The sequence below is a fragment of the Muntiacus reevesi genome, chromosome 3 (genome assembly GCF_963930625.1).
Source record: "Muntiacus reevesi chromosome 3, mMunRee1.1, whole genome shotgun sequence".
NCBI classification, from domain to species: domain Eukaryota; kingdom Metazoa; phylum Chordata; class Mammalia; order Artiodactyla; family Cervidae; genus Muntiacus; species Muntiacus reevesi.
The window spans coordinates 76,815,199-76,839,393 of record NC_089251.1 but is presented as its reverse complement, the minus strand read 5'-3'; the positions used below and the strand labels follow the sequence as shown (position 1 = coordinate 76,839,393).

Genomic DNA, 24,195 nt, shown 5'->3' with positions numbered 1-24,195 from the left:
TCAAACCTCAGACACTGATGGTTGCGGCTCATTCATCCATTTGCAGACTCGGATGAGACTCTGTATCATGGGGCACTGGATCTGGCTTCTCTAGCAGCTGCCCAAGGGTTGTGCCAACACCTGCCCACATTGTGAACTTTGACCAGAAGAGACAGAGGGTGGGATTCTTCCCACAGTTGGTAGTTTCACATGGCCTGGCTAGAAGAAGCACCACACGACCAGACAACGAGCTCAGTTTTCCTCCAAGCTAACCTGTAAGGCCTGCTTGTTAATGTCTTTTCTCACCTCACCTCCCAACATTCCTGCTGCTTTGGGTTTGTATCATCCAATGAAAACTTAGCACCTAGGCAATATCTTCAGCTCTGTTTGCTGAGGGACAGGTCAAAACCCTACAAGGTAAGTAAGATATACTTATTCACTACATTTCCTGAAATATGCAAAATGTTCCCCAATAATATCACAGATTCTGGAATCAGACAAATAATAGTTGTGTGTTCTTGGACAAAGTTACTTCTCCTCTCTGAAACTTGTTTTTCTTATCTGTAAAACAGGGGTTCTAATAATAGAATCTACCTAGCAGGATTATCAGAGAAGGTAATGGCACCCCACTCCAGTACTCTTGCCTGGAAAATCCCAAGGATGGAGGAGTCTGATAGGCTGCAGTTCATGGGGTCGCGAAGAGTCGGACACGACTGAGCGACTTCACTTTCACTTTTCACTTTCATGCATTAGAGAAGGAAATGGCAACCCACTCCAGTGTTCTTGCCTGGAGAATCCCAGGGACGGCGGAACCTGGTGGGCTGCCGTCTACAGGGTCACACAGAGTCAGACACAACTGAAGCAATTTAGCAGCAGCAGCAGCAGGATTATTCCAAGCATTAACTGTGGTAAAGTAAATTCTACCAAGCACAAGGAAAATAGTCAATGAGACAGTCATTATTATAATTATGTCTTACTTATCCTTGTATTTCTAGTGTTTAACATTTTGCAACAAATACATTTCCCCTGGGTTTTAAAAATGCCTAATAGGTGGTAAAGATGGAAAGATTTGTGTAGTCTTAATACAAAGATTAAGAATCTGTACAAATACATACACGAATGCCTCCTAGAAAATGTTCCTTTACTACAAAATTAAAATTAAGCTTGTTTTACTTATTCTTTTTTTTTTCCCCCATCTAACCTACCAGGAAAAACAATTAAGTCAAAAGTACAGATGGAGTCACCTTTATGAACAAGATATATTCTTGAGAAGATGTGTACAAATAAGATTTCTCTAAATCAAACCATATTTCACACACCGTCAGGAAAAAGTACTCTTTAAACAACTTCACACATAATGCTACAGTGAATTGTTTTATAAAACGAAGACTTCTCCACATTCATTGAGTACGTTCACACGGTACTGGTGTTACCTTAGATCAGGCTCTTATAAGGAAGGAAACATAATAATATATTAAAGTCAGAGTATGGATCATTATAGCTGTGATGTTTATTTCTTCTGGTAAACAAAAAAACTGAATAGAAACAAAAAGATTCCTTTATAACCAGTGTTAAAAGGGAAGATTCCTCCCAAATAAAACTATATATAAGCACTTACATATATTTGTGCGGGCTATTAAGGGTATATGTGAGTACTACACACATGTAAAAGCCATATAGAAAAAAAGAGAACATATTGGAATACTAAAAATTATTATATCTGTATGGTAGTCAAACAGGTGACTTCTTTTATGCTTTTATTTTCTAACTTTCTGCAGTGCACATGTGTTACTGTTTAAAAGGTCTTTTCAGAAGACTTTTCCAAAAAAATGATTCATTCATTTCTAATACATTTAGTTTTGCCAGTTGGAAAAGTCGCTGGGTTTCACTCTCTGGAAGGCCTTTCACAGAGAACATTTGTCTGTTCTTGTGGAATGAATGGAGTAAAGAAAACAATACTGGGATTTCTGGCAATCAGTTTTACGATCTCTACTCTTCCTGACGGTCAAGTCACATTCCTACCTACCTCTTCTGACCGTATACAGGTATTGCTCTGTTTTCCTGTAAATGCAAAAGGTAAACACCATGTCCTCAGGAGTAGTTAGGCAATGCTCCTAGGCAGGATTTCAGACATTTACCTTTCTTACAGGAAGACGCACAGTTTTCCAGGCAACAGTTGGCAACCTTGAGGATTCCTCTTTGCACTGGGAGTCTGTGCCCTGGGCTACACTGCAGTATACTGAGTCTCAATTAGAGGCTCATCAGAGTTATGAAATGGTTTGTGCAGCTCACTGATTGGGAAGTCTGCCTTTCTAGTAAATTCTCTTGTTCTGCAGAGCTAGCTTCTTCTCTCCTCTCCCTTTACCAATCTTTTCTTTTCTTTTTCTAATGACACAAGGGCCTACAAGTGCCTTCAAGTGCCTACAAACCACAGGTTAGTATCCTTTATTCCACAAGGCACAATGATGCAGGAAAACAAGAAAATTATGGTGTTTTCTCCAGGCACATTAAAAAAAAAAAAAAAAAGTGAAAGTTTACTTTCTTAAATCCAACAATTGTATTAGGTATTGCCAACAATCTTATAATTCTCAATCAAAAAGTTTTTGGATATATTGCAGAAAACAAAACAAAATAAGTGACTCAACATTTAACCTCCATTTTAATCTTTTGTGATTGTTTTTTTCACCTTTTGATAGAGTGTATTTCCAGCATCCACTCAACACACTGATACCCAAGGCCTACAACATCCAAAAGAAAAGACACATTCAGATACTAAGAGTTGTTCTGCTTCCAGCTCAATATCAAGTGGAAATCAAAACATCAAATGAGATTTCAGTCCATACTTCTTAAGATGTCTATTACCAAAAAAACAGAAAATAACAAGAACTCTTGTGAACTGTTGATGGGAGCACAGTTCCTCAAAAAATTAGACACAGAATTATTACATGATATATACAAATGACTTGAAAGCAGGGACTCAAACAGGTACTTGTACACCAATACAAGTATACAAGCTCACTACAACATTATTCACAACAGTCAAAGACAGTTTAAGTGTTCATCAACAGGTGAATGAATAAACAAAATGTCATATATCCACACAATGGTACTTCATTCAGCCTTAAAAAAGAATGAAATTATGATACATGCTACAACATGGATGAACCCTGAAAACACCATACTAAATGAAATAATCTAGACACAAAGGACAAATATTATATGATTCTACTTACATAAGGTACCTAGAATAGGCAAATTCACAGAGACAAAAAGTAGAACAGAGACTACCAGGGGTTGGGGGGGAAGAGTTTGGAGGGGAGTTACTATCCAATGGATATAGAGCTTCAGTCTGGAATGATGAAAAAGCTCTGAAAATGGAGAGTGGTAATGACTGCGCAACACTGTGAATGTAATTAATACCACTGAAATGTATAGTTAAAAACGGCTTTAGTTTTTTTTTTTAAAGATAACTTACAGTTTAAACAAAAATAATAACAATATAGTGTGAATGTACAATATACATAAAGGCAAAATCTATCATAAGAGCACAAAGACTGGGAGGAGAGAAATGGGGGTACACACTGCTAAGTTCTTAAACTTTAAAGGAAATGGTAAAATATTACTTGAGGACAGACTATGATGTTGAAGATATATATTAATACTGTAAACTCTAAAGCAAACACTAAAATGATAAAACAAAGAGCATGGCTAATCAGCCAATAGAGGAGATAGAATGTAACTATAAAATACCAAGGATCAAAATGTAGCTTGATCCAAGGATTCATCCCTTGGAGTAACTCCTTAACAAAATGCAGTACATATTTTTTATCATTCAGTGAAAGGTTAGTTTATTAAAATCTGCTCATAAGTATGATTAAGTCAATGAAAATAAATGGCAAATGCACTTACTGCCCAGACTGGGGATGTAAAGCCCAGAATCGCTGCCTTAGTTCCATCAGCAACATAAGGGATAATAATTTCTCCCAGACGTGTATCTCTGAACAAGGCTCTAAGGATATTTAAAGCATGAACCTAGAATAAAAAGTTCAAAATTAGTTGTAGGCTGAAGACCATGGTAATTTCAGATCTGTATATATCCAGTAGCATAACTTCCTAACAAAAAACTTATCAAATTACAGGAAGAAATGAATAATTCATGAATAAAATTGATTTTTAATAAAACATGCCTAATAACTGATCAATCAATTTTTTAAGTTAGCAAGATTTGAACAATGCAATACAAAAGCTTGATCCAATGGACCTATGTAAAATCCTATACCTAGGAAATAGAGGCAATACATTCTCTTCAAGCACACATGAAACATTTATTTTTAAAATGACCTCAAATCTACCACAAATAAAGCCTCAACAAACACACAAAAAAATAATTTCCTACAGATTATGCTCTGACCATAGTGGAATTAAGTTAGGAATCAGTTTCCTTACATTCTTTAAAAACTGACACATTTTAAAGCACTGGTCAAAGAAAACAAATATTTAGAGGTGGACAATAATAAAGATGCTACACATTGATACTTGTGTGATGCATTTAAGTGGAATCTAGAAGAAACACATACCTTAAATGCATCTATTTAACAAAAAAAAACTATTATTTATAGAAAGGATAAAAACAAGGTTCTACTGCATAGCACAGGAAACTATATTCAATATCCTGCGATAAACCATAAAAGAAAATAAAAAACTATATATACATATAAAACTGAATCACCTGCTGTACAGCAGAGACTAATAAAACATTTAGATTAGCTATAATTTTTAAAAATTGGAAAATATGTCCAATTAAGACAACAGAGAAAGAACAATAAACTCAAAATAGAAAAAGAAAATTTAAAAGATTCAAGAATTTTAAAATCAATGACTTAACTGTGAGCATTAACAAAACCAAAAGATGATTCTTTGAGATAGAAACAAATCATGAGACTAACCAAGAAGAGAGAGAAGAAAATAAACAATGCCATGAATACTAAAGAGGACATGACTAAAGGTACATCAGAGTTAAAAAAACAAAATGTACATCAGAGTTACAAAGGCACATCAGTTATAAACTGACTAGCTTCCTAGTCAGAAAAATTTAGGGCAAATTGAACAATTTCCTAGAAAGCAGAACTAATCAAGCCAAATTCAAGGAGAAATAGAAAAGCTATAGAGATACTACCATTATATAAAGAAAATCAACAGTTAAAAATCTCATGCATAGACCAAAACGAAAGCAAGACACCAAACCCAACAAAACAACACACACCTTCATACACACAAAAGACCCACATGATTTTATGGATGAATTCTACCAAATATTCAAAGAATGGATAATTCCAATCTTACTTAAACTGTTAAGAGAAATGCCCAAGTTTGTTTCATCAGTCCAGTACAGCCTGGTTATCAAAATAAGATATGGACTTAAAAAAAAAAAAAAAGGTAGGGACAACTACTTTGAGAAATGGTATCTATTAAAGGCTCAACATATACATACCCAATAACCACTCCTAAGTATGTACTCCAAGGAAATGTACATATATGTTCACCATTAAGCATGTAAAAGAAAGTTCTTAAAAGCAGTGTTCTTAATTACCTCAAATTTAAAACTATCCAAATGTTCATAACAGAATGGATAAACAAATTATATACTGAAAAGTGAAAGTGTTAGTCTCTCGGACTGACTCTTTGTGACCCCATGGACTGTAGCCTGCCAAGCTCCTCTGTCCACAGAATTCTTCAGGCAAGAATACTGGAGTGGGTTGCCATTTCCTTCTCCAGGGGATCTTCTCAACTCAGGGATCAAACCTGGGTCTCCTGCATTGCAGACAGATTCTTTACCAACTGAGCCACCAGGGAAGTTCAAATTATATACTATTACATAGCAGTGAAAATGAATAATTCACAGCATGCATGATATCATAAACAAAATGTCTGTCAAAAGAAATCCTATCAAAAGAGTATAGAATGTATGGCTACATTCATAAGAAATTTTTTAAAAAAACAGGTAAACCCAAGGTGTTAAAACTAAGCAAGTGGTTATACTTGGGGGAAAGGTGCTGACTAGAAGGCAGTATGAGTGGGCTTTAAAGTGCTAAAATATTTCACTTCTTGCTGAAGTGTGTTCACTGTGTGAAACTTTGTGGAGGCAAACACTATTTGTACACATCTCTGTATGTTTAGCATAATTCAACAAAAAACTTTCACATAAAAAAAGGACAGATACAGCATGAAAAAGGAAAAGCACAGGTTAATATCAGTTTGAAATCCAGTGAAAATATGTGAAATAAATTTTTTTTCAAATTTTTACGTGAATCTAGCAACATGTAAAAAAATTTATCATTTCAAAGTTAGTTCATTGTCTTATTGCAAAGGTCATATTATATTAAAAAGTCAACATAATTCATGATACTTGCAAATTCTAGAAGAAAACATTTATCTCAAAAATGCTTAAAAGCATTCAATAAAATCTAATTTCCTTGAAAAGAGGAAACCTACAGCAAATATCAGAAACAACACAAAGATGCTGATTATCTCTATTTCTATACAAAACTATTACTACAAGTGCCACCCAGCAGATTAAGAAAAATTTTTTAAAGAATCAGGAAAGTAATGCAAAGTTAACATTACTTATGAAGGATATGATTATCTATAAAGAAAATTCATGGAATTTACAGATAAATCATTAGCTGTATTATAGCAATTTAGGTAGGTGACTGAACATTTCACAAAAGATCTGTAAGACTTTTATGGAAAATTATTTTTTAATGTAATGAAAAACATTAAGAAAGATCTGAATAAATGGAGATATAAAGCCATGCACATGAACTGAATCAAAAAAAGAAGTCTTTTTTCCCAAATAATAAATTTAAATTCCAACCAAAATTCAAAAGGGCTTTCTGGGTGAACTTAACAAGCTGATTCTAAAACTTTTATGGCAGAGCAATGGGACAAGTAATGCCAAGGTAATTCCAAAGTGGGGGGGTGGGGGGGTGGAGGAGATTCATTCTATCAGATATTGAAACTTATTTTAAAAAATACAGTAAATAAAACAGTGATTTAGGGACAGACTAATGTAATAGAGCACAGAAACAGACACATATATCGACAGAAATAGTATATGAGAAAAATGGTGTTAGTACAACAGTACAAGAGAAAAGGATGTATTATATAAAGAAAATATGGAATATCTTTCTGACTTGGTTATGGAAGGCTTTCTCAAACAATATCCAAACACACAAACCACAAAGGCTGATATATTCCATTTTATTAAAATTTAAAACTTCTGGGCAATAACAGAATAATAAGCAAAGTGAAAAGAAGCAATAGACTGAGAGAAGACATGCAATTCAAATAACGAAAAAGGAAAAAAAAATCAGGAAAATAATTTTAAAACAACAACAAAAAACCCAACTCCTGCCAAAGAAAGACAACCAAATTAAAGGTAGGCAAAGTCTTTAAAAAGGCAATTCACAGGGGTTATCCAAAAGACTAATAAATATATGGAGAGATGTTAAAGCTACCAGTTATCAAAGAAATACAAATAAAACTGGGGAACACAATAATTTCACACCAAGCAGAAAAGAAAATATTTATATACAGTGAAACTGCTCAGAAATTAAAATGAACTTGGAGCTCACTAACCTTAAAAAATGTTGATTGGAAAAAATCCCAAACTAAAACAACGTGCAGATAACACAATTCATATTCAAAGAGAAAAAAAGCTCTTAAAGAATGAAAAACATGCATGACATTTTTCGTTTAGTGATTTATAGCTGAGAAGGAAAAAAGGGAAATAGGATATGGAGGCACCTAGAGTGTATTCAATCTGTAATGTTTTACTTCTTAAACTTGGAATTGGTTTTATGGATGTTGTTTAGTCACCATACACTTTTATGTGCTGAAACATTTCAGAAATAAACCATGGGAGAGTAGCAGCAAAGCAAATCATCTAACACCTAGAAGACTGGTCAGAGATGAAATATTAACTTTTTACTGATTTAATAAAAATGATCACTAATGGCAATCGATGACTTTGAAGCTGAGTAAGGTAATAATTCAAAGCACTCTTGATAATCAAATTCCACTATTTTCAGATGTTCTTATTAAACAATAGTATTTTTCTAAGTGATAGTCTAAAAAGTGGAACCAGTTATATTTTTCACATTTTGGGGGGAAAAAAATCTTAAAATGATTTCAGATCATTTCTGAAAGATGGTCTGTAACTTTTTATTTAAAACTTTTAAAGAATTTTTACATCATACAGTCACAGGCCACTAGGTGATATGTGTTAATAAACTCTATCCTTCCCACTGGTCCACATTCTGGCCCATGGGCTTCCCTAATACCTCCCACAGGCTCTGACATAAAACCATATGTCCTTACTGTATTTGACCGTAAACTTCAGCTGTCAGTCTCTTCTCTACCTAAAGTGGGCCTCCACCGGGTGGGCAGGAACATCCTCCTACGAGGCATTGGCTGAGAAAGCCTAGACAAGATGTATCTGACAGGTGTGTGCTACCATGGAGTGGGGCGGAACTGTGAGGGACACTTAACCCAACTTCATGCACACAAGTAAGTATATACTTAATCAAACGTTAACAGTGACAAAAAAGGACTAAGAATTAGCTAAAATTAAAATGTGAATATACCAAAAGCCAGACACTACATTTTAGGGGAAGACCCAACTGCTAAATTTTAAAATATATATCAACTCAAAGAAGCACACACGAAATCTGAAAGTGACAGCACATTCATTTTTTAATTTTCAGATACAATTGTAATATTGTAAAATACCTTGTCTAAATCGAATGTTTTCACTAGAGTTAAAAATCAGACCATCTTGGTTAATCTATACCAACTAAAGCAATGGCTTATTTTGTGGAGAAGAAAAATCAAACCCAAAACAATCCTCTCCGAATAAGCTTTAAATGTTTGTCTTATCTTCAAGAGCTCTGTCTGTATCTTTGACAGATTTTTAAATTTTCTCTTTAAGTACAGCAAAGAGTTAAAACCACTGACTTCCTAGCAGAGTTTGTGTATTTCCATTATTACCCTGGGGACTGTGCTTTGTGAGTCATCTGCAGGTCCAGCCAAAGAGATTAACTCTTTCATTGTTATTTTCAACAAATCCGTTTTGCCTTTCTTAGGTTCAGATGCCAACAATGCCTATGGAAAAACAAGAAAGAAATTATCAGGACTATTATTTTATATACACCTGCTTGCTAGTCCCCAGAATGGATTCCCCAATGTGGGGTTAAGCAAGTTAATTAAGCTGTGTGACCTTGAGCAAGCAGCTTAACCTCTCCATTCCTCAGATACTTCACCTGTAAAATCAGGTGGTGATATTACAGAATCTCTATGGTTACCTCTAGTTTGGCGTGTCAATTATGTAATACTAAGAGGTTGCAAACAGCTCCTGTTGACAACTCTTCTAGGACCATAACTGGGTGGCAGGTCTCAGATACAAAAAGTTTTAATTATCCAACAAGAAACTTCCCTTTACTTGAAAAACAAAAAACCTCTGGATTAAATTTCTTGTAAGGATGTGGAAACTCCCTGGAGACAGATCAGTTATTCAATTCTTCATAAGAGGACTGGAGACTGGAGAACTCTCAAACTGTAGCACTGGAAACTCCATGGGACAAAAGGAAATACTATGAACTTCAAAGAGGTCCTATATTTGAATGTTCAAGAGCTGCTTACTTTCTAACATTTTGATAAATGTAAAAATAGTAGTATCAAACCACCTGAGGCAATAAAAAGAAGTACTTACACATGCTACAATATGGATGAACCTTGAAACATGATGCTAAGTGAAAGAGGACAAACACAAATACCACATATTATATGATTCCATTTATACAGAGACAGAAAATAGGTTAGTGGCTGTGTAGGACTGTGAGTAGCCAGAATATTTCATATATATGTAGCTACTGGGTGCCAAGAGTGAAAGCTTCAAGTCCTTCAGCTTCTTCTGAAGCATTTATAACCCATAAGGAGCAAAGTAAAAATACATAGGCAAAACAGGTTTTAAAAAGAAACTTCTCATAATATATTGATGCTCAGAAAATACATAAACTATCTTTTGACCATTCAAAAAAATTTTATATATATCTACACCAAAGGTAAGCTCATAAACTAAGTAGGCAGTTTTTCTTCACAGCTAACACCGAGCAAAGCTTTCCACTAGAACAAGAGTATCACTTTATTGGTAAAGTTATACTAGGGAAAAGGGGACTTTCCTGAGCAGATTTTTCTATTAATTTAGATTTTAATCAACTAAAATAAATAAGAAAGCCATATGTGATTACTGATGTGTCTCCTGGGAAACATAGCTTTTTTGTTTTTTTTTTCCCCCAAGAGCTGTGTGTAGTTATGACATTCTTCTCAAGGCTGAGCTAAGAAAGTGCAGTCCTGATCGCTGTATCATTATCACCAATATGTGATATTAGTTGGGAACCAAGAAAGAAGCACACAGCACAAATGTGCAACCGAACCTTGCTGCTGCCTTAACACTTATTCTCAGACAGACATAAGAGGCAAAACACACCAGGTCAGAGTGAGTTGATTTCTGAAGATCACTAAAATCTACCACCATGGTGATCTGTGTGTCAAACCAACCTTTCCGACTGGTACCCACTGTCATCAACAAATCATGACTCTGGGAATTTGGGGGAGGAATAACAAAGGGAAGGAAAAAATACTAGGGCACTGAAAAACAGACTTCATTTCACTTATTTTCATTTTGTTTTTTTTAAAACCTATTCCTAGATTTTATCTTCCTGAATATTAAAGAAAGATCTTGCAGGCCGGGTCTAATTTAGTATTGTGAGGACTTGGTTTTTATTCTTTGGATTCATAAAGGTGATGGCCTCTTAATTTCAACACTGTGGAAATATTTTCCTATCAACTAGCAATATCTGAGCATGCTGATATGGAGCAATCTTTAAGGTATAATGTTAAGTAAAAAAAGCAAGAAGCAAAACAATGTGTGGAGTATGCTTTCATCGGTGATACAAAAGAAAATGCATGCACACACACTCTTTCAAAAAACAGGTGTTCAGGAGGCAGGGTGCCTGGGTGCCTCAGCTCAAGTCTTAGTTTTGCTTTTACTATCCGTATGGCCACTGGCAAGTCATTTACCTAACTTTTCTATGGCCCAATATATGAATGATAATAGGATCTATCTTGTAGGGCTTGAGAAAGGATTAAATGAGATAACATTTGTGAAATAACCACTTATAAAAGCTACTATTAGGATTAGGATTATTTTATGCATGGATATTTTGTGCAAGGATTCAAAAGAAACTTTTAACACTGGTTGCCTACAGAGTCTTTGAAAAGAGAGGAAGAATACTTTTTCTAATTGAAAAAAAGGTAGCATGTGCACTTCCTGGAAGTGAGTAATGAATGCACCACAGTGATGTCTTCGTACTTCATACACAGGCGGAAATCTCTACCACTCTCTGTTCATGTTATAAGACTGACCTCTTAGAGGGTTTGTTCCAAGAAGAGATCTGTCATAGGAACACAATAGCCACACATTATAATAAAGTATTTGTGAGATGAACTATAGAAAAGACAGAAATGTCCCTTATGCAATACGATCACTCATGGGTCAGGGGGGTTATTATCAAAAAACCAGAAACAAACAAAACCCCCAGCTATGATCCTGCAGGTGAGCATAATACCTGTATGTAGAAAGGAATTCCAGCACTGCGTCTTGTAGCACAGAGTTTAGATGAAGGATCACAGCATTTAATTTCCTCTAAAACATTCAATAACCACTCTTCTGGTAGCTTTTGCAGACTCACATTAGGGCACCTAAAAGGCATATGTAAAGCAAACATTTGGAATTATCAGGTACCAAAAGGTAAAAGCACAAACTATTGACACACATTAACACTGTCAGGAAAGAACAAAATCCTGGCATTCGGAACGAGGGAAATTAAAAGTGTCTCACTTTCTACTTTTCACCTACTTTCTTTTTTATGATGGGTCTTAGGATTTGAAGCTGTGACAGGTTCTATTTCTTACAAAAACACACACAGCATGTGTCTTATCTGCAAATGAGCTTTAATATCTAAGCTTGAACCCACATCCAAAATGTTCTGAAGGTTAACCAAGGACTTACCAATGTTCTATATTGCAAAACTCAAGATTTCCAGTGAGGAGAACATAACCTTATAGTTTATTATAGTTCATAGTCTGCAGTTATAGAAACTATACATATTCAAATAAAACATATTTTTGAAACTATATTTTAGTAAATCACTCTTTGGTTTCTCCAAGTGTAGTCTATTAAAAATTAAATTTTCATCCAGATCCTATGTAGAATTAATAAAGAAAGTTGTTTGGAAAGAGTCTTAAACATTGTGAAGTTATTTGGACATTACTCTTAGTGAGATTCTGCTCTACTGTGTTAACTGTTATTTTAGAATGCAAGTTTTTTCTCAACGTATGCCCTAATGTGGTGGTGGTTGAGTCACTAAGTCTTGTGACCCCATGTGACCCCATGTGACCCCTTGTAACTCTGGTGACCCCATGGACTTTAGCCCGCCAGGCTTCTCTGTCCATAGAATACTTCAGGCAAGAATATTGGAGTGGGTTGCCATTTCCTCTACCAGGCTATGCCCTAATATGCAATTATATAACATTATCCTAAGAAACAGCATATTTAATGGTAGATAGACAATTATCTTAGGAGGATCATAATTGGATTTTTTTAAAATTAATACAAAAATAAAGAGATAAAGTCCAAAGGAAAAATACTCTTCTCTTTTTGGAATTGAAGAAGACAATCTGTAGAAAGGTAACTGATTTCTAATTTGTAAAGAGAATTAGAGCTCTTAGAAATATGTGGTTTTTTTGTGTGCTTTTTTTTTAAATTGAAATATAGTGATATACAATGTTGGGTTAGTCTCTGGTGGGGACTTTTTCTCGTTATTTTAGTTTGGCTTAAGACTGACAACTTCAGTTTCTAACATTCCAAATAGCAACTCAAATTTAGTTATGTCTTGCATAGAATAAAATATACATAAATACAACTGCTTTGAAAGGAGGCATTTTTTAAAGTTTCACATGGGCCTGAAAAACATTTCAGCCACAGATGTTACAACCAAATCTCCCTATTCCCAGCAGGCTCTGATTTTTAACGGTTTTTCCTTTTAGCCTGGCTTAAAACCCGTTACCTCATTCCTGCTTCTTCCCACTTGGCTCCCTCAGCCACAAAAACCAGCCATCAACAGTCTCAATCACAAGATTAGAAGAGATTCAAAGGCAGAACAACCAAACTCAAAGTAGGAACCTTGTTTAGATTCCAACTTGAAAAAAACAAATAAAAAAAGGGATACTTTCAAATAATACAGATAATTATGAATATATTAAATATTATATGATCCCAAGGAATTATTTATAGGAAGTGCCAATGGCACTGTGAATGTGGAAGAAAGTGTCTGTATTTTTTAGAGATGCATACTAAAGTGCATAGGAGTAAAAATAACATTTTACGGATATACTTTGTAAAACTTTAGCCAAGGACAATGAGAGGGATAGATGAAGCATGTATAACAAAACTCTGGTAAATGTTAAATCTGGATGATGGATAAAGGTGTTTCATTACATTATCCTTTCTCTCTCTCTCTCTCTCTCTCTCTCTATATATATATATATATATATACACACACACAGAGACACATATGTGTGTATATATATTTGAAATTTTAATGTTTTATATGTTTATAATTTATGTTTGGAAATTTTCATAAGAAATACATTTATATGTTTGGATTTTTACTAATAAAAATAATCCACACATTACTTACATTACGGAAGTTACTTTCTGATAACTGGGTTTGTATTAATATCTTTTACAAATTATGATGAAAGCATCTGTTTCACAGAAAAATATCTTTAGTTTACTATTAACATTGCTAACTTGGTATAATCCTCACACAGTTGCCCAGTCAAAAGATGAAACCCAAATCCCTAGGAGCTGTTAAATTTAAGTGCTAATGATCCAGTTATCGCTTACTGCCTTTTTTGGCTCATTCTTCATTGTCTTTTAAGTATATTTGGGTTAACTTACACACAATGGGTGAGCAGAGGGGGGAAAAAAAGAGAGAATTAAAACAAAGACATCTTTTTGTGATCTTACCAGCCACGATTAAAAGCTGGGGTCACAGAGATGAAAAAAGGAAAGACTACTTGATCTAAGGTTCTCTGTGGATTTCATTGGCCCGTATTTTCTTCCCCACCACAAGACCACTGGCAGTGTAGGACTGGCTTACAGATAAAACTTCAGACGAAGGTTAAATATTCCTGTAGGAATTCACTAAAGTAAGAAAAAGACAAGGGGGAAAAGGAACTGCAGGAGATGAGGGGTGTTTTCCTATTTCCTTATTTTTCTATCAAGGGCACTGAAATACTAGCACAACAAATACTAGTTCAGTAATGCCCCCTCCTCAACGCTGTCAATGAGCTTCTCCGGGGCCTCCCTGAGCTAGCACCGGGTGCCTGCCCTAAATGCTCAGATACGTATTTGGCTCAATCTGGTTCATGAGAGAGATATTATCAACTCTCTCATTATTTCCTTCAGTAGGTTTCATTCATTCACTTGGAAAAAGAAAGGTCTATTAAGATCAAAAAGATCTGCTTGGCACAATGCTATGCCCTAGGAAGGGAGCAGTAGAATACAAATTCCAAATTACACTCAATCTAGAAAGCAGGTTCCTTTGGACTCAGAATGCATTGCTGCTGTTGTTGTTTATTTGCTCAGTTGTGTCTGACTCTCTGCAACCACACGGATTGTAGCCCGCCAGGCTCCTCTTTCCATGGGGTTTCCCAGGCAAGAACATTGGAGTTGGGTTGTCGTTTCCTTCTCCAGGGGATCTTCCAGGCCCAGGGATTGAACCCACGTCTTCTGTCTAACAGGTGAATTCTTCATCACTGAGTCACTAGGAAGCCCTAGAATGCATTACCAGAGTATATTGTTTTTAAGGATTGCCTTCTTAATCATATTTTGATTAGTCAGGTTATCTTTCAGATTCATTTCAATCCTTGAATATCCACCATTAGAGTAGGGCTTAAAATAGTTTTAAAACAAACTGGTGATGTGGAAAGAAAGCTAGCTGGAGAATCAAAATTGCCTGCAAGAAATCCACTCAGCAGATAAGCTACTTGTGACTGACTTGAGGTAAACTGTGTCTTACTCATTTTGAAGGTATTCTAACTCCTTTAGACAACTGGGGACATATATTACTGTTAATAAACTATTTTCTTAAATTAACTGAATGACTCACCGCTTGCCTAAACAAATTACTTCACCTTCAAAAAAAAGCAACTAATTTCACATTTTAAATATGAAATACACTTAAGGCCAAAATAAGAAGCAAAATTCCCAGAAAATTATCAAAATTCAATTGCCAGGCAATCAGTTAAGTATAACCCCAATTGAGTAAAAGTTAAGCCTCTACCAATTATCTTCTTTTCCTAAAACAATAACTTACCAAGCTATTATCCCTAAGGGTTTTTTTTTTTTTTCCCAGCACAAGAAGGAAGTAAATCCTTTCCCTTTCCCATAAACACACTTTCATTTTGTCAGGTTTAAGAGCAACTCCAAATGAAAATTCATTCAAATAAGTAATAAGTATTCATTCAAATAAGTAAGCTACTGGGTACAGAAAAGCAAACATCAATAAAAACAAAGCTATTTATTTACTGATTGTTAATAAACTTTTACCTTACCATGGTTCCTTATTTTTCATTTATTAATTGTTTAGATAATTTTAAATAAGGCAGAGAAATAAGTCTGTCTGGGAATAAAACAAGGATGAGTCCCTAACCTTGAAAGTGAAAGTGAAAGTTACTCAGTCATGTCTGACTCTTTGCGACCCCATGACTATACAGTTCATGGAATTCTCTAGTCCAGAATACCAGAGTGAGTAGCCTATCCCTTCTCCAGGGGATCTTCCCGACCCAGGAATCGAACGGGGGTATACCTGCATTGCAGGCGGATTCTTTACCAACTGAGTTATCAGGGAAGCCTGCCCCTAACCTTAATATATAGTAAATGATGAGTACTGACTCAAGCTCAGCATCATCAGTCATCACCATCATCACCTGAATGAAAATATCTACAAACAATAATTTTTTTAAAAAACCCAGGGAACACCAGATCCTGGCTCACAAAGCCCTACATATTTGAACAGCCTCATTCAACTTCATCTTATACCATTCTACTCTTTACTCGAAATGCTTTTGTATTAACTATTCCCATTGCTTGGGAAGCTACTGCTTCTTGTCATCTGAGCCTTGGCTTACTTTAGTGTAGGGAGAAAGAGAAACTTTTCCTTATACTAAACTTTATCACACCGAAACACATAGAAGTTATCTGACAGTTTATCACTATCTAGATGTCCTGTAAAATACAAACTCTATGATATCAGGGACAAACTTTATCCTGTTCACTTCTTTATTCCCAAACACACAGAATAGGGCTGGCATCCCAATAGTTGGCTCAAATATCTGCTGAATAAATGAACAACTTATGACTTACCAACTCCATTAAATGTACCATTGTAAAAAAAACCAGGCTGACACACCAAGAGGGTATAGCAACTGGGAAGCAAAGTATAAACAAAAGCGCTTTCCAATCACAAAAGAAGCCCATTAGAGCCACAGGTGACTCCCCTCCTTAGCTTCTTCAAACAGGAATGTACACATTCAGAAATCTCCACATCCCATGGTCATAGCACTGATATGAAGATACTTTCTACTGAAATCCCCAAGCAAAATCAAGTCTGGTAACATAAATATTACCCCAAGAGAGAATTTTTCCCCAATATTCAAGAACGAAATCACAGATAGGGTTCAAAACCCGATAGAGAGTTCAGGTTTGTATAATGTGGTATGTAACTGAGGTTAAATACCTTCGCCAGGGGATCTTCCCAACCCAGGGATTGAACCCAGGTCTCCCACACTGAGGTGGATTCTTTACCAGCCGAGTCACAAGGGAAGCCCAACTAGTTGTGTGGCTATGGACAAATCACTTGATTTCTCAATGCCCAAGAATGAAAATAAAATCACTGTAAAAATGCTTTGAAATTCAATGAGACACTACTGCCTGGATTACTATTCCAAAGAGAGAGAACAATGACCCTATATTATATAAGTACCCAAAGCTCCTCATTAGACAGTTGCCAAAACACCTCATCATGGCCTCATAGGCTACAGTCCCTTATTCAGGTCCTCACATACCTCTCTTAGTTCTACAGTGATAAATGTTTCAAATTTAGATCCTAATAATTGTCTCTCGGTTCAGAGAAACTCTGGCTTACCACATCACACTCTCAATGATCAGAGTGTCTCTACACAGGCACACAGGAGATGTTCAGGAAATCGTTTGCTGAACGAATAAATAAAGACCAATGAGTATTGGTGCCAGCTACCCCATATTAGCTGTGCTTCCAATTAGGCAGATAATTGAAAAACTAGATGTAGAAAAGGAGGGCTAAAAAACCCATAAGGCTCCTCAGTGGTGAAGTCACTGTGCTGTGCCGAGAAAAAAACAACAGCCCAACCTAGCCTTTGACTGTTCAATGAAGCTTCTGTCTACTCCCCAGCAAGGAAAGATTACTTCACAAGGAAGTGATTTCAAAACTCCAGAGTTGCTGCTGTTTATGATAATGAAGGAACTGAGAGGTAAAAATGGAACCATGCAAGACTCCCAAGAACAATGCGACAAACTCTATTTGTTTGTTTTGGTTCCTCATCACACAATCCAGGGAAAGGTCGCTGAGTAAAGCGGTCCATGGCTGTCTGTGCCAGCCCCATGCGCTCACCAGCCCCAGCCATGGAATTCCAAGCCTGCTTTGGTTAGCTAGTGCCTCTCCACTGAAACAGCTGACATCCGCTCTGTCTGATTTTGTTTTACTTCACTCCAGTGTCAAATTAGTGCAAAATACACAGTGTCTTTAATCTCTGAGTACATCACAAAAATTGTAACTTTCTTACAAGGGATTCAAGGTTCTTCATAAGCCACTCTCACTAAATGTTATTAATCCACAAAAGACTCCTAAGAGATTGGTTTACCACTTCTGAAGGAAGTTTACTAAAAATGTATCCAACATCCCTCAATCTTTCATACCCCAAAGCCCCAGACTTTCCCAATCAGAAACTAGCAAGCAGCACTGTACTAGGAGTAGAATGGAAACTGGAAAAGGCCTTAGAAAGCTACATTCTCTTCCTTTATCAAAGGTGACACAGCAGCCTAGAGAGGTTTCATGGCTTTGCTAGTGTCAACAGAGCTGGGAGGGAGAACTCAGCTCTAACTCACACCTCACTGCTCTTGCCTCTACACTCTGAGGGAGGTGGAGGTTAAGGATGGGGATGTGGAGGGAATCAGATCATTTTGATTTTCCTGTTTATCAGTCGAGAAACAGTAGAAATTAAAAGAAAAAAATTAAAAGGCTGACAGGCAAGAGGCAAGAGAGTCTGGATTTGGTTTGGTTTTTCTATGCTAAGTGCCATAGCCCGAGTCGCAGAGTCAGACACGACTGAGAAGCTAACACTTTCATAGCTTGAGTCTCTACCAGAAGTAACAGAAATGAACGGGCCAGTCCATGGCTGCCTTTTAGGTCTTTGTGTTGTCTTGAGAAGATCACTGAAGCAAATTATTCTTCCATAAACAGATTAGTCCAATTTCTATCCACAAAGCTATCTCACTGGTAGTGGGTAAGGATTCTAAGATAAGCATAAAACCCAGACTGAAATCAAATTACATATGCTGTATACCCAACTAATTGGTCATTAGACTATTTTGTGCCAATAAATCAGGTCCCCTGACTACAGAGTGGCTTTCCAATGGTTTATCCATCCACCTAAGGACAGTAACAGAGAGCTATTTTTTGTCAAGTTCTGATTAGTTATATAATGATTGTTAATTGAGAAATGTTACCTTCATTTCCTCAGACTTTTTCAGTAGGGCTATTTTTCCTAACTTAGAGATTTTTCCAAGCTCCTTTTATTTCATAAGCTAAATTCTCCAATTCTCCACTCCATTCATTCTTCAGTCAAGTACTGCTTATTATTTCAAGGTTCATGTTTATTATTTCAATTAAATTAAACAGGGACAGATGGGCAGGAAGGCTGTGGGCATGTACATACACATTTAAAAAAGGAAACACAGCCTTGAAGCATGGAGAAATTTTAAGCCTGAAAAACGATTTGCCCAAATGAGATCCAGTGAGAAAGCTACATATCAACAGAAGCCATCTGAACCTCCCTCTTCACCATCAAATATTGTTGAGGCTTACTGCAGGCTAAAACATCAGGGGCTACTGTAAAGCCTCAGCTGCAGGCACAGGCAATGACAACAATGACCAAATAGAAATTGAATTACCAGTCAGCAAGCCATGGGGAGGAGGGCAAGATACGGTGGATTAAAAAAAGAGTGGTTAGATGGATGTAACAAAGTGCTGGTTTTCTTATTTAATGTAACCATTCCCTGAGATCAGAAGGAAAAAATTAATATTAACAACTCTGAGATTTTACTAAAAAAGCTGAGATAGAAGCTATTCACTAAGAACAAGATCCCTCTGTTACTGAGTCTAAAATCACTGAGAATTATTATGAGAACTTTAAAAAAAAATGAGTATTCAAAGTTCCAGAAAGAAGGTAATATCTTTCCCAACTATGGAGTGGACTTAAAAATAGAAACTCAAGGATCACAAGTCAAAGACACAAAGATTTAAACATTAAAACAATGTAAAAAATAAAGAAAAAAGAAAAAAAAATCACTAAGACATTCTAGTTTTCCTCAAATCCTTCTAATCTACTATAGAAATGGGAAAAGGATTTTTTTACCTATATAAAGTATTAATATGGCTTCCAAGAGTGAAAGATCACTTAATTTGTTCTTTTTTAATTATTAATATTTCAAATAAAAATCATAGGATACTCAGAAATAAAAAGTATCTTAGACACATTTGCCAAAGGAGATGAAAATAAGGCTGAGAGAAGATTATACACATATATCTTTTAAATTTAGCATTGAATGACTTTTCCCTCAAACCTCTACATTATGTTCTACATTTATTTCTTGCTCAATTGCATATTCTTTAGAGACTTGATCTTTCAGTCTCCAGTAGAGTGAAACTATTTTTTATTATTATATTTCAAAGGTATATAAGAAGTTTTCCATTGAATTTGAATTGTAGTAGTTATAATTAACTCATGAAAGTTGAAATACATATAAAAATTACCTCTGTCCACCATAATTGTTGATGTCCGTAAGTAAGCACTAGCATTCTATGACAAAAATCGCTAAATGTCAGCAGTTCAGTTTTTCAGGCCAATTATGTGAAACTGACTGTAATTATTGCAGTAAATATTCATGGATTAAGATACATTTCAATAAGCAGAGCAATTAAAAAAAATGAAGAGCAAGACATTATCAAGTACTCATGAACCTTCCTTCTAGATTTAGAACTACAGAACAATTTAATCCCCTTAAGAGTTAAGCTTTTAATTTCTGGTTGAACAAATGAAAGCTAGATTCCCTGGTTTGGCACCCTAGTTTAGGATTCTGTTCATTTTCTTTGAAAGAATAACCTGAAATACTAAAATGATAGCACATAAATAAGCATATATGAATTTCATTAGAAATCTGAATTTACAGTTGTAACTTTAATGCATTTAACCACTAATCAAATGCTTAAGCAGAGAATTATGCATAGGAAGGTGATTATTTTTTTAAAGAGTACATGAATATTTCATCAAATTTTAAACAAAAGCACCATATAACAAATCAGATTCTTAGAATCTGAGAAATTTAACTCAACATATTAAGTACTAAGTATGTGTGTGCAAGTGCTGCTTTCAAAAAATTCCCAGAAAAAAGAATAGTGTCTCCCACTCCTATTTATTCTTAGATGATTGTTTTATAGCGAAGTCAGTTTACATTTGAAGACATTCTGAATAATCTTATTAAAAACCAATTCAAACAATGTGGTTCATGTTTAACTCTTCGGTTATTTACCCATTAATCTCTTTAAGTGCTTGCTTCCTTCACACAGCTGTAGTTCAAGAGGTGGCCAGCAGTTGGCCTCCATTTCAGTGGATTTTCATGAAAGTCCAGATTTCTTTCTGCAAACTTTAAAAATGCTGTATGCCTAAATAACTTTTTCATAACTTAAAAGCTTTCAAAGGATCCAAAAGAAACACATTTTTCTTTTAAAAATAAAGCCACACATACTGCAAAGATGTTCTCCGTAAAACATTCTGTTCAGCAGATCTGAGACGTCTCCAAAGGGATCAAGAACCACTTGGTTTGGAAGCAATAGTTGGGAACTCATAACAGGTTGGTTAAAAGCCAACAGTGACAGCCACGAGGAGTTCTTTAATGCAGATCAGGGGTGGCTGCAATACTAGGCACTGGGCTTTGCTTTGTCTTCCTACTACATTTATTTGGAATGCCTTCAATCGTACTTTCAACTACACAATACAGTTGTTGAAAAGCCTCTGTCCCTGGTCTTCTGTTCGTTTCTCTTTTTAAGTTTTTCCCTAAAGACTGCAATCATACTATGATATTTATGAAGACAGCTCAGAAGATATCTCCGTTTCTGTAATATCACCCACACTAATCTATCTCCCAGTTATGACTTAAATATTTTCACCAAGATATGCCACCATCATCTCACACTAAACACATACAAAACAAACTTAATCATCTTTATCAAATGAACCCCCTCTTTCAGTCCCCTTGCCTTTGTTAATCTCAATTCCACTTTTCTGGTCACTAAGAATTAAACCACAGGAACAGTCATGGACTCTCTGTGGACCTTCATTACACACATTCTGTTTGCTTCACGTGGCAGATTGCATTCTTCAAACATGGCCACCACTGTATCTCCCATCCAAATGTATTTCTACAATATGATCTTGCCACTTTATCATCAAATGGTAAAGTTTAAGTCTAAAGCCCCTCCCCTTGAATTCAACTGGCTTTAAGACTCTCTTAGAACCAAAACAATGTAACTGAAGTAATGCTATGAGACTTCCAAGGCCAGGTCAGAAAGGACCATGCAGTTTCTTCCTGGTTCTCTTGGAAACCGCTCTCTAGAGAAAGCCAGCTGCCATATAAGAATTTCAGCTACCCTACGACTGCCATGCTGAAAGGCCACATGCAGTCCAAATGAGACCCTATCTTCTAGTTATCCCACCAAGGTGCCATAATATGAATAAATCTGTCTTGGACCCTCCTGACCAGTTCATCTGTCAGCTGAATACCACCAACTGATTTCAGTAAATACCCCAAGGAGAAGAATCACTCAGGTATGCATGCACTGCCCTAATTCTTGACACATAAAATCATAAAATAAGAGATGTCCACGGCTTCCCTTCTAAGGATTCAAAATGTCATGTGTAGAGTTGTTACTACATGGGGCTAAACATTAACTGAGATGTCACTTCTTTCCCTCCATTCCTAGAGCCATCATCAAAGCTTGTATCACCTCTGCTCTAGATTATTAATAGCTGATGCCAGGCTCTCCTCACTACTATCTGTCACAACACTCTACCTAACCTAACACTTCCAACTGAAAAACTACTTTGATGTACCAACACCATAACCATCTTCAGTCTCATAATGTTTTACACTTGTAGAAAACTTTATAATGTAAAAGGATCTTCATAAATATCTATTTTACTTGATCCATATAAGAAAGACCAGAGAGATCTGTCAATAGGGCAAATATTCTCTTCCTTACTTTATAGATAAAGAGATCAGAGGCTTAGGAGTTTCAATTTTATACAACCTCACTGCCAGCAGAACTAAGACCCCGTGTCATAGACTATTGCTGTATATGTAGAATATGTAGAATATGTAGAATATGTCTATTCTACATGCCTCCTGAGATCTATTTCAGATTTAAAAAATGTTCAGTGCCTCTTTCCATCCCTACTATAGCGACTCTTGCTTTCTAGGCATCCTTAATAAGGCTTTTTCTATTCAACGGGATGTTATTGCCTAGTAACTCTACCACCACCACCACAATAATCAGGCTGGCTCACTTACTCACCTAACAATCTGCCATGCTGATTACAGCCTCTCAATACTTACTTATAAAGTCTCCTCCTTTCTCCTCCTATCTACTTAAACCTTACTCATGTGTGTTAGCACAAATTCAACCTCCTCCATTAAGCCCTACTAACCTACCCCTGTTGCTTTCTCTCTGCCATTACTACAGAATTTGCAAATTTCGCCCAAAATTTGACAATTATATTAGATCATCTTGTTCAAGTGTCTTGGTCTCACTTTCCAGACTTGTATTCAGCTAACACACAACCATACAGACAGCAATGCTGGGTGCTTACAGCCACTGTCTGTTCTGACCAGTCAGTGCCCATGACATACCATTTGTTAAATATTTTGAATTTCATCCCTGCTTATTTCCCCAACTAAACCATAAGCTCTTTAAGAGCAGGAAGTTTGTCTCATAAAGAAGTATTTCAGCCTCCAAACCAAGCATAGGACTACACACACAGCTAGTGTTCAATACATACATTTACTAATTGATCTGAAGGGAGTGAAGTGGATTGTGCTGTGAGAAAAAAATATTCTTAAGTCATCTCTACGCTGGAAAGAAAGAGTCACAAAGATAACAAAATATTTTCAAGATCAGCAGTTTAATGTCAGGGACATTTAAAAATGTATCATTTAAAGATATTCTGTGCAGCCCATAACTGTCGAAATGTTTTATAAATGTTTTTACCAGGAATGTGAAAAAATGTTTCAAAAATATTCAAGGAGTAGATGTCTTAACGGCCCAAAATAAAATGTTTGCTGAGGCTACAAGGCTGGCAGAACTCTGCTTCATTTCAAAAAGTTTCCAGGCAATGGAAATGTTTTCTTGGAAAATACTACCTTTATTTAGAGAACACTTGCCATGAACACTTAGTCATTAAGTAATTTAAGGTTTCCTCACAAGCTCTTTGGAGGAAATCTATTATATGAATGAATGAAATTATCAGCCAGCACCTATAATGTAAAAAAAAAAAAAATACATTTGGCTAAATATATGAAATCTACCTGAGTATTTTTCCAAGTAAGTGGGAAAATCTTTTATATTTTTTGGCCTATTTACTGTTCTTTTACATTTTTCTGTAAGATAAAATTACAAATAAAAACACAAATCCTTAAGCGTTTCTCTGTCTGTAATG

The 24,195-nt window shown here is 35.8% G+C and overlaps 1 protein-coding gene across 2 annotated transcripts in view; it reads right to left on the bottom strand.

Moving 5' to 3' along the window:
- Positions 1-24,195, bottom strand: part of THADA (THADA armadillo repeat containing) — a 325,428-nt gene that overhangs the window by 235,042 nt on the left and 66,191 nt on the right. For both annotated transcript variants that reach the window (XM_065929363.1, XM_065929364.1), the window contains exons 23-25: positions 11,667-11,799; positions 9,028-9,141; positions 3,889-4,011 (exon numbers count right to left, since the gene is read on the bottom strand). In XM_065929363.1, coding sequence (XP_065785435.1) covers positions 3,889-4,011; positions 9,028-9,141; positions 11,667-11,799 — 370 coding nt within the window. The remainder of the gene's footprint in view (positions 1-3,888; positions 4,012-9,027; positions 9,142-11,666; positions 11,800-24,195) is intronic.